The sequence below is a fragment of the Cervus canadensis genome, chromosome 17 (assembly GCF_019320065.1).
Source record: "Cervus canadensis isolate Bull #8, Minnesota chromosome 17, ASM1932006v1, whole genome shotgun sequence".
NCBI classification, from domain to species: Eukaryota; Metazoa; Chordata; class Mammalia; order Artiodactyla; family Cervidae; genus Cervus; species Cervus canadensis.
The window spans coordinates 40,273,819-40,290,062 of record NC_057402.1 but is presented as its reverse complement, the minus strand read 5'-3'; the positions used below and the strand labels follow the sequence as shown (position 1 = coordinate 40,290,062).

At 44.2% G+C, this 16,244-nt stretch overlaps 1 protein-coding gene across 1 annotated transcript in view; it reads left to right on the top strand.

Annotated features, from left to right (window-relative positions):
• Positions 1-16,244, top strand: part of LOC122454857 — a 91,756-nt gene that overhangs the window by 71,190 nt on the left and 4,322 nt on the right. The window contains exon 8 of the mRNA XM_043489527.1: positions 15,874-16,033. Coding sequence (XP_043345462.1) covers positions 15,874-16,033 — 160 coding nt within the window. The remainder of the gene's footprint in view (positions 1-15,873; positions 16,034-16,244) is intronic.

Here is a 16,244-nt window from a genome sequence, read left to right as displayed (position 1 = left end):
AGCCTCCTCGGCACCTCAGCAGGGAGCAGTGCTGAGTAGGCATGAGTCTGGAGGGGAGGGGTGAAGCTTTAGGGGGAAGAAGCAGTGAGACGCAAACCCTTGGGTGTTTGCTCAGTCACATTCCGCTCTGATTCACGGCCCAGGAAGGCTGCTCTCCTAAGGTTCTGGGTGCAGGTGGAACCAAACATGGGCGTGAAGAAGTGCTGCCGCCTTGTGGACATTCCTGTAACCACAACGTGACCCTGGTTCTATATGCACTTTGAGTTCACAAGGTCTCTGGTGCCCTTAGCAACGGCTGCCCTCAAGAAAGGTCTTTCAGCAGGTTTTGCAGAAATAAATTCCAAAGCCAGCCAGCTTTCAACAAGCCAATAGCAACAGGTAAATTCTCCTCATACCCTTTAAGGGGAAAAAAAAAAAAAAATCCAATCAGCCAGAAGACAAGATGCTCAGCAACCCTAATTATGACAGGAAGAATGGCAATCAAATTGACAACAAGAAATCAAATCCCATCTGACAGAACGACCATCCTGACTGTCTGCAAACAGTAAATAGTGGAGAGAACAGGGAGATGATGGAAACCCCCGACAAGTGCCGTGGGAATGGACATTGGCAACAGCCCCTAGAAAAGACAGCCTCTGCAGGCCAGAACTAAAAATTTCAAGAGAACTAAGCCTAGGAATTTAAAGGTCTTTGGGCCTTTGTTATGAAAAACCACTACTGAGAATGATTCGTGCACCCCAACGTTCACTGCAGTGGGACCTCCAAATGCCAAGAGACAGACATAAGAATAGGTTCATCCCCACATGAAATCTTAAAGAAATGTGGTATATTAATGGGCTATTACTCAGACTTGAAAAACCACCACTGAAATTATGAAATCAGGCCAATGATCCCCACAGGATGCTCTTTGGAGCATCATACACTAAGCGAAGCCAGCAATGGACGAAGAAAATGGCAGATGATGTCCCTCCAAGGCAAAATAATGAAGAGGTACAGGGGAAGTAATGTACAACACAAAAAGAGTCTGACATTATAACACAAAGGATTCCTCCCTGCCAAAAATAAATAAATAACAGGAAACTACCAGGGATGAATTAAGAAGTTGCTACTAACCATACACAGAAATCTGTATTTGCAATAGATAAACCACGAAGATTATCTCCTTCCTTCCTTCCTTCATGTATGCACTAAAATCTGTATCTCTAACATGCTGCTTGTTGTTGTTTGGTCGCTAGTCATGTCTGACACTTTGTGATCCCATGGACTGTAGCCCACCAGGCTCTTCTGACCATGGGATTTCCCAGGAAAGACTACTGGAGTGGGTTGCCATTTCCTTCTCCAGTATATCTCTAACACCCACAGAAATATGTATCTCTATTAGCTAACCCACAAGGATTCTCCTCTGCCTGCCTACCTGCCTCCTCTCCCTCATGCACGTATATAGAACCCAGGAAGCCGACTCCCCTAAGGTTCTGGTTGCGGGTGGAACCAGAGTTGGGCATGAAGAAGTACTGCCCTGGGGAAAATGGAATCTTCCTACACTGCTGGAGAGAAACCACATCCTAAAAATAAGGTAAAATTCAAATTGGATTTAATTATGACAGTATGTGGTTACATGGAGTATGAACCGAGAGACTAAATATGATAGACAATATGTGAGAACAAATTTGATATCTAGGATGTGAGAGTAAGGTTTCTTGTCAGATCTGCAGCTCATATGCACATACTTCATGTATCTTTTCAAATTATAGCTTTGTCTGGATGTATGGCTAGAAGTGAGATTGCTGGATCATATAGTAACTCTGTTTTTAGTTTTTTTGAGGAACCGCCATACTGTTTTCTACAGTGACTGCACCAATTTACATTCCCACCAACAGAGTAGGAGGCTTCCCTTTTCTCCACACCCTCAGCAACACTTGTTATTTGGAGATTTTTAAATGATGGCCTTTCTGACCATTTTGAGGTGGTACCTCATTGAAGTTTTGATTTGAATTTCTCAAATAATTAACAATGAGGAGCATTATAGGATGATTCTTTAATTTTCAGATGTAAAATAAATTAGGTTTGACATCTCAACTTGACAGTTTTCTTACAGATAAGAAATTATTAAATATTTAATTATTTCCTTTCTAGTCTAATGATAGGGACACGCAACATCATGTTACTCAAGGTGTTGTGCTCAATTTTGCATCTTTTAGCTGTTTTAAAGATGTGCACTGCTCCCTTCAAAGGGAAGGCTTAGTTTTGATGGGACCAAGTTCCATCATCCAATAAAAGCTGTTCCTTGAGCAAATACAGTTTACTACCAAGGGGGCACATGGTGAGACCACCATGTCTACTGACCCTTCCCACATCTCAGGCCTCAGTGTGACCATTCCATTTGAGGTTTAACAGTTTGCCCTGGTGATACAGCTTGACCTCTTTCTGTATGACTAGGTGAGTTGTTAATGACTTTTTATGATTCTACTGGGGCTTCCCAGGTGGCACTAGTGGTAAAGAACTGCCTGCCAATGCAGGAGACATAAAGATGCTGGTTCAGTCCCTGGGTCAGGAAGATCCCTTGGAGGAGGGCATGGCAACCCACTCTAGTATTCTTGCCTGGAGAATTCCATGGACAGAAGAGACTGGTGGTCTATGGTTCATAGAGTCACAAAGAGTTGGACATGATTAAAGTGACTTAGCACACAGACACGCACACCCTCAGGAAAGGTCCTGCAGCAGATACTGGAGAAATAAATTGCAAACACAACCAACTTTCAAGAAGCCAATGGCAAAAGGTAAATTTTCCTCATTCCCTTAAGAATAAAAAACCCCAAACTGCCACAGGATAATATGCTCTGTATTCCTAATATTACAGGAGAAATGCCAATCAAAATGACAATAAGAAATCAAATCTAACCTATCAGAATGGCCATCCTCACAAGTCTGAAACAATACATGCAGGAGAGAGCTGGGTAGTGACGGAACCTACTTGACACAGTCAGTGGGAATGGAGACTGCCAACAGCCCTAGAAAGTACAGCCTCCGCATGCTAGAAAAAGATCTTCAGAAAAACTAAGCCTAGAATCTGACATACCCTCATGTGAGCTTATATGGAAAATACCACCATTCAAAAAGACACATGCACCCCAACATTCACTGCAGCCCTACTTACAACAGCAAAACACAGACCCAGAAAAATGTGCGCTGACAGACTGAAGCTAAAGAGGACGCAGCACATGCACACATGGACCATGAGACACCGCCGCTGAAATCATGGAACTGCGCCCCCGGGTGCCACAGGGCTGGACCCTGAAGAATCTTACACCAACCAAGTCAGCCAGTCAAGGAAGACAATAGTATCCTGTCTCCCTTCTGTGCTAAATGAAAAAAGAGATGCAAAGGAACTAATTTACAACACAAAAAGAGACTCTGAGAACTCAAACAGAAAGTGCCTCCCCCCCAAAAGAAAAGTGAAGGGCCAGGGATGAATTAGAAACTCAGGACAAACATATACACAGGAATATGTATCTTTAATAGATAATCCACAAGAAGTATCTCCTACCTTCCCTCCTCTGTTCCTTTCTTCCACATATACAAAGAAATCTATCTCTAACATATACAGAAATCTGTATCTGTAATAGAAAATCCACAAGGATTATTTCCTTCCTTCCTCATATGCACATAAACCAGTATCTTCAATAGATAATCCACAAGGACTATCTCCTTCCTTGCTCCTCCCTCCCACATAAACACAAAATCTGCATCTCTAACATATACACAGAAATCTATATCTATTAATAGACAGTTTGCAAGGATTATCTCCTTCCTTCATTCTTTCCACATTTACACAGAAATTTGTATATCTATCAGATACTCCACAAACACCTGATGTTCAGCACAAGGAACTTTGCTTGAAATTCTGTAATATTGTCTAGGGCAAAACAATCCAAAAAAGAACAGATATACTGAATATAATCATATGTCATAACAGAATCACGTGGTTGTATACTGATGACAAGCAAAAAATGACAAATCAACTATATTCCCATATAGTATTGGCATTAGATTAAAGGAAAGGAAGTCAAACCCTAGGTAATTTCCTTCCACCTCCCTGACAGGCTGCTATCCCATCCCTGGAGTCCGAGCAGCCTTGGAACCCATGACTGCCCTGAAGTGTCAAACAGCTGGGCAGGGTGTCCTTAACTGAGTACTCTCTGGTTTGCTCTGACTGGGACCAGAGTCCCTAGTACAACAAAAGGATGGTTGACCATCTGGCCTCAAACCCTGGAAAAGTAATCTAGATTTCAGGTCTATTGGTGCTGGGGTCCCCAAACCAAGCCTCCTTCCTGAGAGTTCAGTCTCCTAGGCAGCTACCTCAGCAGGGAGCGATGCCCCAGGTAAGCATGAGTCTGGAGGGGAGGGGTGAAGCTTCAGGGGGAAGAAGTAGTAAGACACAGGCCCTCGGGTGTTTGCTCAGACACATTCCACTCTTAATTCACTGTCCAGGAAGCCGTCTTTCCCTAAGACTCTGGTCGCACACGGAACCAGAATTGGACATGAAGAAGTACTGCCGCCTTGTGGACATTTTCTATAACTACAACTCGACCACAGGTGCTTACTGGCATCTCCAATTCACAAGGCGCAAGGGGCTGTTAATGATAGCTGCCGCCAGAAAAGGCCCTACCTGTAGGGCCTGTAGATATTGCAGACATAAATTCCAAACACAACTGACTTTCAAGAATCCAATTGTGACAGGTAAATCTTCCTCATACCCTTTAAGGAAAAAAAAAAAAAGGAAAAAACACCAAATGGTCATGGGACAAGATATTCAACATCCCTATTTATTACAGGAGGAGTACCAATCAAAATGACAACAAGCAATCAAATTCCATCTGAGAGAATGGTATCCTAACTGTATGCAAATGGTAAATGGGGGAGAGAGCTGAGAGATGATGGAATCCCACTTCACACTCCATGGGAATGAATGGATATTGGCAACAGGCTCTACAAAGGACAGCCTCCATAGGCAACAATGAAAAATTTCAAGAGAGCTAAGCCTAGGATTTTAATACCCACACCTGGGCCTATATTATAAAAATCCATCATTCAAATGACACATGCACCCCAATGTTCACTGCAGTGCTACTTCCAATAGCCAAGACACAGACCAAAGAAACGTTCCATTGACAGATTAAATCTTGAAGAAATACTGTACATATATACAATGGGCTATTACTCAGACTCGAAAAACCCCATGAAATTATCCCAATGGTTCCCGTGAGGAGGAACCTTGGAGAATTATAAACTAAGCAGAATCAGCAACAGAGGAAGAAAATAGCAGATGATGTCCCTTCTAGGTAAAATTTTAAAGAGATCCACAGGAAGTATTTTACAATATAAAAGGAGACTCTGAGATTCAAACAAAGAATTAAAAAAAAAAAAAAGGAAAGAGCCAGGGATGAATCAGGAGGTCAGTACTAACATATAGACAGAAATCTGTAGTTGTAATAGATAATCTGGAAAAATTATCTCCTTCCTTCTTTCCTTCTACATAAGCACTAAACACTGTATCTCTAACATACCCACAGAAATATGTATCTGTATTAGGTAATCTACAAGGTTTATGTCCAGCCTCTTTCCTTCCTACCATACACATATATGCAGGAACATTTATCTCTAACATACATAGAAATCTGTAGCTGCAATGGATAATCCACAAGGATGTTCCTTCCTTGGTTCCTTGCACATGTATAAAACAATCTGTATCTCTAATAGATATTTCACAGGGAACTGATGTTCAGCACAGAGAACTTTACTCAACCTTGTTCAATAACCTCTACAGCAAAAGAATCCAAAAAAGTACAATTATGCTCTATGTATATGTCATAACTGAATCAGTCCATTGGACACTGGGGACAAGCACAAAAAGGCAAATCAGCTATACTTCAAAATAGCATCGGCATGAGAGTAAAGAAAAGAACAAGAATGAAAAGTAAAGCCTAGTTTATGCCCACTGACCTTCATAATTTGGGATAGTATCCGATCCCTGGAACATGGGTAGTGGTGAGTCCCATGGCTGGACTGGGGACAGCAGAGTGCCCTTCATGAGACACCTCTTAAACCTGTTTTGCCTGGTTTTCCTTGGCTGTGACCAGAATTCAGAGTGCACCCAAAAGATGGTGGCTCTACAATCAGGCCTGGGGACCAAGATGAAGTCACCAAGTATTCAGGTCCCCTGGTGCTGGCGTCCCCAGCTGAAGCCTCCTTCCTGAGTGTGCAGCCTCCTAGGCCCCTCCGCAGGGAGCGGTGCCCCAGCTTGGCATGAGTCTGGAGGGAGTTGGAGCTTTGGGGGAAGAAATAGTGAGACTTAAACCCTTGGGTATTTGCTCAGGCACAGTCCACTCTAATTCAGAGCCCAGGAAGCCAACTTTCCCCAAGGCTCTGGTTGCCTGTCGAATCACAGTTGAGCATGAATAAGTGCTGCCTCCTGTGGACAGTTCCTGTAACTACATGTTGACCATGATTGCTTCCTAGCACCTCCAACTCAAAAAAGACTTGCGGGGCCTCAGGAAAAGTCCTGCGGCCAGTATTGTAGAAATAAATTCCAAACACAACCGACTGGAAAGAAGCCAACTGGAACAGATAAAATTTTTCTCACACCCTTCAAAAAAAATGTAAAATAAAAGACCCCAAATGGCCCAGGACAAGACAATCATTCTATGATTACCATAGGAATCCTAATCAAAACGACAAGTAATCAAATACCCTCTGACAGACTAGCCACCCTGACTGTATGCAAACAGTAAATGGGGGAGAAAGCTGGGGGAGAAAGCTGGGAAATAATGGAACCTCCTACATGCTCCATGGGAATGGATATTGGCAACAGCCCCTAGAAAGGTCAGCCTCCACAGCCGACAACAAAAAATTTCAATAGAGCTAAGTCTAGGATTTGAATACCCACACTTGAGCCTATATTACAAAAAAAAACCCACCATTCAAATGACACATGCACCCCAACGTTCACTGCAGTGCTACTTCCAACAGCCAAGACACAGACCAAAGAAACGTTCCATTGAAAAATTAAATCTTAAAGAGATGTGGTTCATACATACCCTAGGCTTTTACTCAGACATGAAAAACTGCCATGAAATTATGCCACTGGTCCAAACAAGGATGGATGTTAGAAGATCATATATGTAGTGTAGTCAGCAACATAGAAAAAACATAACAGATGATGCCCCTTCTCCACAAAAAGAAGACATATAGGGGAAGTAATTTACTACACAGGAGACCCTAACTTTCAAACACAAAAGCTTTTGAAAAAAAAAAAAAAAGGAAAGGAATGGGTCAGATATGAATTAGGAGGTCGGTATTAATGTATAGACAGAAATCAGTATCTGTAATACATAATCCACAAGAGTTCTCTCTTTCCTTCCTTCCTTCCACATATGCACTGAAATCTGTATCTCTAACCTACGTTCAGAAATCTTTACTAGGTAATTCACAAGGATTATCTCCTGTCTTCCTCCTTCCTTCTTTCCTTCCATGCACATATACAAAGAAATCTTTATCTCTAACATACATATAGAAATCTGTAGCAGTAATAGATAATCCAAAAGGACTATCTCTTTCCTTCATTTCTTGCACATGTACAAAATATCTGTATCTCTAATAATTAGATACTCCACAAGGATTTGATTTTCAGCACTGAGAAACTTACTCCACCTTGTTCAATAACCTCTATAGCAAAAAAATTTTAAGTACAAAGATGCTACATGTATATGTCATAACTGAATCAGTCCATTGTACACTGAGGACAAGCACAAAACTGCAAATCAACTATACTTCAGTATACCATCAGCTTGAGATTAAAGGAAAGAAGAGTAATACCTAGTTTATTCCCTCCAACCTCCCTGACTTGGGATGCTCTCTGATCTGTGGAACCTGAGTAGGCTTGAGTCCCAGGGCTGGACTAGGGTGGGACTGACACAACCAGGCGGGGTGCCCTTCATTGAGACCTCTCTTAAACCTGTACTGTTGAGTTTTCTCTGGCTGGGACCAGAATCCCTAGTGTGCCTCAACGATAGTGGCCCGACCCTCTGACCTCGAGGACCAGGCTAAAGTCACCAAGTAATCAGGGCCCTGGCGCTGGGACCCCCAGCTGAGGGCTCCTTCCTGAGAGTGCAGCCTCCTAGGCACCTCAGCAGGGAGCGGTGCCCCAGGTAGGCATGAGTCTGGAGGGGAGGGGTGAAGCTTTGGGGGGAAGAAGTAGTGATATTTAAGCCCTCAGGTGTTTGCTCAGGCACATTCCAGTCTAATTCACGGCCCAGGAAGTCAACTATTCCTAAGGCTGTGGTTGCTTCAACCAGAGTTGTGGTCATTTCCTATAACTGCAACTTGACCACGGGTGATTACTGGAATCTCCACTCCAATTTACAAGGCCTGTGGGGCTGTTAATGACAACTGCCCTCAGGAAAGGTCCTGCAGTGAATTTGGCAGATATAAATTCCAGAAACAGCCAACTTTCAAGAAGCCAACTGCAACAGGTAAATTTTCCTCACACCTTTTAAGGGGAAAAAAAAAAAAACTCAAAAGGCCACAGGACAAGATGCTCAGCATTCCTAATTATTACAGGAGGAATGCCAATCAAAATGATAATAAGAAATCATATTCCATCTGACAGAATGGCTATCCTGTCTGCAAACAGTTAATGGGGGGAGAAAGCAGGGAGATGATGGAATACCCCTACAGGCTCTATGGGAATAGACATTAGAAAAAGCCCCTTGAAGGGACAGGCTCCACAGGCCAGAACAAAAAACTTCAAGAGAGCTAAACCTAAGATTTTAATACCCACACCTGGCCTATATTATGAAGAAACATCATTCAAAATGACACACATATGTACCTCAACCTTCACTGCAGTGCTACTTCCAATACTCAAGACACAGATCCAAGAAGTCCATTGACAGGTTAAATCTTCAAGAAATGTGGTACATATATACAACGGGCTATTACTCAGACACAAAAAACCACCCCTGAAATTATAAAATTATGCCAATTTTTCCCACAAGGATGGACCTTCAAGGATCATACGCTAACTGAAGTCAGCAACAGTGAAAAAATAGCAGATGATGTCCTTTCAAGGAAAAATAGAGACACAGGGGAAGCAAATTACAGCACGAAAAGAGACTCTGAGATTCAAACACACATGTACGTCTGATTTAGATAACCCACAAGGATTAACTCCTTCCTTCTTTCCTCAGCCTTCCTTTCATGCACATATTCACAGAAATATTTTTCTCCAATATACAAAGAAATCTGTAGCTGTAATAGATATTCTACAAGTTCAGCACAGAGAATTTTACTCAAGCTTGTTCAATAGTATATGTCAAAACAATAAAAAAGAGTACAAATATGCTGTATGTATATTTCATAACTTAATCAGTTGGCTGTACACTGAGAAGCACAAAACTGCAAGTCAGCTATACTTCAAAAGAGCACTGGCATGAGATTAAAGAAAAGAAAGGGAAAGAAAAGTAATGGCTATGTTATTCCCTCCAGCCTCCCTGACTTGGGCTGCTCTCCCATTCCTGGAGCCTGAGCAGGCTTGGGTCTCATGTCTGGACTGGGCTGGGGTCCAGGCAGCCGGGTCATGACAAGCAAAATTTTAATAGAGATGGGGAACCCTATGATTTTCACCTCATGAGGTACAACAACCAAGATAGGGAAGCAAGCTAATTATGGAAACACATGAATGCAAACAGAGGATGGGGCACATGTACACAATGCAATATTTCCAACCATGATAAGTAAGAAATAATGCCAAGTACAGCTTCAGGAATGAAAGTAGAGAGAATCATCCCAAGTGAAGTAAGGGAGACAAGGACAGACAAGTATCCTATTGTTAGGTAGGTAGAATAGGAAACAGGAGTCCAGAATGGTGGTGGCTAAAAGACAAGGAAGGGAAAAGCCCATGAAAATAGAAAAAAGGAAGGTCCAAGGACCAGAGTGAGGACCTCAGGTGGGACAAACAGCACTCCTGGCTAGTCCAATTTACATAGGGCAGGCCCAGGGGGAGGAAAAAACATAAAAAGAGGAGCCAAAGGGCCCGGGCTCTCTCTTCTTTTTGCATCTTTGGGTCGGCATGCCCTCATGCCTCAAGGATGTATTTTCCTGTCATTTTCTAAATAAAAGTGAGCTGTTTAACACAGAGCTGTAACACTGATCTGTCCAAGAGCTGAAACACGGTCTGTCTGAGAGCTGTGTCCTGTCGAGGGCTTTAACTTCCATCGCTTCAAATTTTTGTTGAGACGAGACAGAACTGAGGAGATTACACTCCCCTGACACTGTGATATCACTTCTAGGTATAAATTAAAGTTGGATGCAAATGAGCCCATTGCCCGAGACACAGCCTTATAGACTTAGAAAGGAAACTTCCGGTCACCAAGATACAAAGATGTGGGGCATGGAGTATCACACTACTGTTGATAAAATAAGTGACCAGGACCCACTGTGTAACACAAGGAAACTTACTCCATGCTCTGTAATAACCTATAAAGAAAAAAGCCCCAACAAATCACATATACATGTATGTAGAAATGAAACAAGTTGTAGTAGAAGGAAAAGGAAAAAACAAAACACCCAGAAGATTGTAATTCACTGCATACTCCAGTTCAAATGATGGGATGAAAACAACAAAAAAAGACATCCTGACTCTGTTCTTCTCGGGACATACTGAGCTGGGGGGTGTCACATCCCTGGAGCCGGACTAGTCTGGTTCCCAAGGCTGGAGTGTCCTGGTGCAAGGAAGCTGGGAGTACGTAGCTGGCAGTGTGCCTCCTAAAAGGACCTGGCTGGGGGCTATCTGGAGAGCCCGCAACCTCCGGATACATTCGGGATAAATTAAGAGACTGGAATTAACATATACACATTAATATACATCAAGTAGTTGATAAAAAGTACCTACTGAATAGCATACAGAAGTTTATTGAACACACTGTAATCACCCATATGTGGAACAGAACGCTAGACTGAATAGATAAATGTCTATGTATAACTTTAAACAGAGTTCTTCTACACCTGAAACATACACGATATCTGAAATCCACTCTATTCCAATAGGAAATAACAAGGAAATTTTGGCGGGGGCAGTGGAGGGGGAGTGTGGCATGAGGTAGTGCTGCCTCGTGGGGCCATTTCTGTAGGAACACTATGGAGAGTTGTGCTGCTGGGCATTCAGTATTCACAAGGATCCAGGAGGGTAATAAAAAACAGCTGCCCTAAGGAAAGGTCCCAGGGGTTATCATCGAAAAAGAAATCAAAACAAGGCAGGCATTAAAGAAGTCAATTTTAAGACGTAAATTTAACTCACACCCTTTAGAAGAAAATCTTAATGAAATGATGTCAACATTGCTAAACATTAGAGAAAAGCAAATCTAAACTATGCCAAGGTATCACATCACACCAGTCAGAATGACCACTGTCAAAATCTGTACAAACAATAAGTGCTGGAGAGGGTGTGGAGATAAAAGGAACACTCCTCCACCCATGCTTGGGATGGAAATTGGTAACAGTCTTTATGAAGGACTCTGTGAGGGTTCCTTCAACCATGAGGAGAATGAAATTAGAAAACTCCTTCTTAACACTATACACAAAATAAACCCCAAATAGTATAAGTACCTAAATGCAAATATGAAATTATTGAGAAAAAATATAAACAGGACATGATTTTACAGGCAGCAAATTCTTTGTGGATCCACCTCTTAAAATAATGGAAAATAAACCACAAAGCAGAAAATAGGACCAAATTAACCATAAAACATTTGTGTACCAAAGGAAACCCTAAAAGAAGGAGAAGGACAATGCTCAAACTAGGAAGAAATATTTGCAAAGAAAGATACTCACAAAGGACAATAACAGCTGCCCTCAGGAAATGTCCTATGGCTGGCACTAGAGAAATAAATTCCAAACACAGCCAACTTTCAGGAAAGCCAATGCCTGAAGCTAAATTGTCCTCACACCCTTTAAGGAAAAAAAAAAAGAAAACACAAACTCAAACCTCCCCCACCAAACAAGATGCTCAGCATTCCTAATTGCTGCAGAAATGCCAATCAAAAAGACCATGGGAAATCAAATCCCATCACTCACAATGGCCAACGTCACAAATCTGCAACAGTAAATATGGGATGGAGTCTGGGGGAGAAAAAAATCGCCCTAAACTCTCAGTGGGAATATACATCGGCAGCAGCCAGTATCATGCCAGTCTCCGAATGCCTGAAACAAAACGATCAAGTCCTGCTAAGCTGAGGATCCGACATCGCCCCACTTTCACCTGTGTCCTGAGAAAGCCATCGCTCAAAAGGCACAAGCACCGCAACACACCTCCAGAACTGAAGCAGGAATTCATAGGGCCTGGACTCCACCTCAGGCCTGTTCATGCTGATCATGCCCGGCCACCTCTCCAGTGGACTTTGAGCTCTGCTTAGTGCCTGTGGGAACAACAACAGAAGGATGAGACCCCCTCTGGACAGGGGAATCCTGAAGATCACATCCAGGTTACTCCTCGCCTAAGAGGAAACATACTCGAATCACCCCTGCCTCCGGACAGTATCTATCGGAATGTAACCACAGGCTTATCGGTTATTAACTGGTTGGAATGTAACCGCGAGCTTATTGATTATTAACTGTTTGAACACACAACACATGAATGATGGGGTTACTGTGGTTGTATTTACCCTTCCTTTGTTTATGTAAGTCTCAAGGAATTTGGGGTGGTGGGTTCGGACACGTACACATGGGGTATAAAAGATTTTCATAAATGCTGGTCAGGGTCCTTGGCTAAGAGGAGACTCTGCCTTGGGCCCGCTGGTGTAATAAACTGCACTCCACTCTCTGCATTGTCCTTCTGAGTGAGTTTGTTTCCCGGAATGCTATAACATTTGGTGCATGGGCCGGGAAACTCACTTTGAGGAGACAGGTCTCATTTGAGGCCACCCCGAGGCTTTGTAGCTTGAATCTCCTAGAGGGAGGTTGACGGCTGTGCCAGGGATAAAGAAAGGGAACTTAGGGTTTAAGAAATCCAGTTAGGAGGTGTGTCCACGCCATCTTAGGGAACGTGTCGAGCTGTCGCCACAGGGTTTCAGAAAGAGGATATTGATTTCCGCGCGCTTGTACTCTGCCCTCCCCCAGGAGGTACCCATCTGCTGTGTGACCCATCATCTCCCCTGCCAGTGGAGGCAGGTAGATTGGCTTCTCGGGAAGGCCCCGGGGCGTGGGAATCCAGAGGTAAGAAAATGGGAGGAACCGGATCTAAGGCCACTGTATTGGAGAATATGATTAAGAATTTTAAGAAAGGAGTCGATGGAGACTATGGGAAGAAAATGACGCCCAGCCGCCTCGGTAACCTTTGTGAAGTCGAATGGCCTTCGATGGGAGTTGACTGGCCACCAGAGGGAACTATGGACTTAAATCTCATAAAGGCAGTCTATGCTATAGTTACAGGAAGGCCCAGACACCCCGACCAGTTCCCGTACATAGACTCTTGGCTGGAAATAGCCCAAGATCTCCCCAAATGGGCCCGTTTTTATGCTCATGGTGGGGAAGGAAAAATCTTGATGGCCCAAAAGGTAACCAAGGATGAGGAGGAAATTTTACAGGACCCTGAAGGAGATGAGCTTCCCCCACTGCCGTATTGGATGATGGTTCCACCAGCTAGTAACGCCGCGGCCACCGGAGGCCCAACTGGAGGAACCATCCCGAGACGGGTAAGCCTCCCGGACTCCTCAGCGGTCCCGACAGCTCCACAGGTTGTAGAGCCGCCCCCCCGGCAGGCTCCAGCCTCAACTGGAGGGACAATGAGCCCACCGGACTCTACCACCCCGGATGCTGCCACCACGTTCCCTAGACTCTACCCTCCACTCCCGGTAGGTACTCCCGGACACGGGGAAGGAACCACTGGAATTAAACAAAGGCTCTGCTCTGCCAAAGAGCCAGAGGAAAGAATACTCTTGCAGATGCCCCTCAGAGAAGTTCAGCAACCCCCAATGATAGGGGAGGATGGTAATCATCACCAAGCTCCTGTAACCTATTACTATCAGCCCTTTTCATCAACCGATATTACTGAACTGGCAAAAACACACCCCCTCTTACTCGGTGGAACCCCAGGGCATGACTAGATTAATGGAGACTATTTTTCACACTCATTGACCAACCTGGGATGATATAATGCAATTAGTAGCATCTCTCTTCAGAAGAGAGATATAGGATCAACACTGAGGTAAGGAAATAGTTACAGGAGATGGTTCCTGAGGGTACTGCTAACCCAGAGAGGTGGATAGAGTAAGACTTCCCCGCTGACAGACCTAATTGGGACTACAATACAGAGGAAGGAAAAATCCAATTAGATAGATACTGGACAGCGATTATACAAGGACTTAAAAGGGGAGCCCAGAGGCCGATGGACATGTCTAAACTGGCCGGAATGGTTCAGAAGGGAAACAAGTCACCTTTCGAATTTTATGAGAGACTTTGTGAGGCCTACAGACTCTATACACCCATAGATTCAGAAGCTACGGGCTCCCAGATTGTTATCAATTGGGCATTTATCTCGCAAGCACTTCCTGACAAAAAAAGAAAGCTTCAAAAGACCGAGGGAGTTCTATCCATGTCTAGTTCTCAGCTGATTGAAATAGCAGATAAGGTGTTCCAGAATAGGGACACAGAAATAGAAAAGAAATAGGAGAAAAGGTATAAAGACGAGCAGAGGAGAACAGATGAGAGGTTTGCAATGTTGGCTGCTGTGCTTGGAAATTCTTCCAAAGACTTTTCCACTGCCAAAGCAAAGAAACCCCCCCTAGCTTCGAGGTCAGGACAGCCCTCCAACTGGTCCCAACGGAGGCCACGGATCCATTACAGCCAAATCAATGCGCCCAATGCCGTGGGTTCGGTCATTGGAAGAATGAGTGCCCAAAAGGAAGCAGGGAGGATAAACCCCTCCTGGTTGCAGAACTCACTAACATAGAGACTGAATAGGGATGCTGGGGCTCAAAGACATCAGGTCCCCGAGAGCCCATGGTAACTTTAAAAATTGGGGACCAAGACATTCACTTTATGGTGGACACTGGGGAAGAATGGTCCGTGGTAATTAAACCCGTGGCGCCACTGTCTAAAAGGGCCACTGCCATAACTGGGGTTTCGGGAGAAGAAATGGTTAAGTCGTTTTGCCAGCCCAGGAAATGTCAGATGGGGGGTCACCAAGTGACTCATGAGTTCCTCTATATCCCTGAGTGCCCAGCACCCCTGCTGGGGAGAGACTTACTCTCCAAACTGGGAGCACAAGTGACTTTCTCTCCTGAAGAAAGGCTCACTTTTTGGGTGGGCACAACTACCGACTTACTCTCCCTCTCTGTGCCCCCTCAAGATGAATGGAGGCTACATGAGCCCCCTGGAGATAAACAAGACCAGACAACAGAGTTGGAGAGAAGGCTAACTCAGCTGTTCCCTGAGGTCTGGGCCGAAGATAACCCCCTGGGCTAGCTAAACACCAAGCCCCTGTGATAATAGAATTCAAACCTGGCGCCACCCCGGTGAGAAAGCATCAATACGCAATACCCACAGAAGCCTGAATCGGGATTCTGCCTCACATCAGCAGGCTAAAACAGGCAGGCATCCTGGTGGAATGTCAATCAGCCTGGAACACACCAATCTTGCTGGTAAAGAAGGAAGGAGGATAAGTCTATAGGCCTGTACAGGATCTCAGATTGGTCAGTCAGGCCACTGTAACTCTGCACTAAACTGTCCCAAACCCCTATACCTTGCTTAGCCTCCTCCCACCTAAGACAAGGATCTATACTTGCTTGGACCTCAAAGATGCCTTTTTCTGTATATGCCTAGCACCTGCATCACAACCCATCTTCGCCTTTGAATGGGAGGACCCCATCGGAGGCAATAAACAGCATTTCACTTGGACTCGCCTCCAGCAAGGATTCAAAAGCGCACCAACCATCTTTGGAGAAGCCTTGGCCTCAGACCTGGAACCTTTCCAGCCTGAAAGGTAAGGATGTTGGCTCCTGCAATATGTGGACGACCTGTTGCTTGCTGCTGAGACCTGGGAGGAATGCTGGGAAGGGACCCAAGCGCTCCTCCAATTGCTGGCAGAGGCGGGATACCGAGTGTCGAGGAAAAAGGCACAAATCTGCAAGGAGGAGGTAAGGTATTTGGGGTTTGTCTTAAGGGAAGGCACAAGGTTACTAGACCAATCTAGA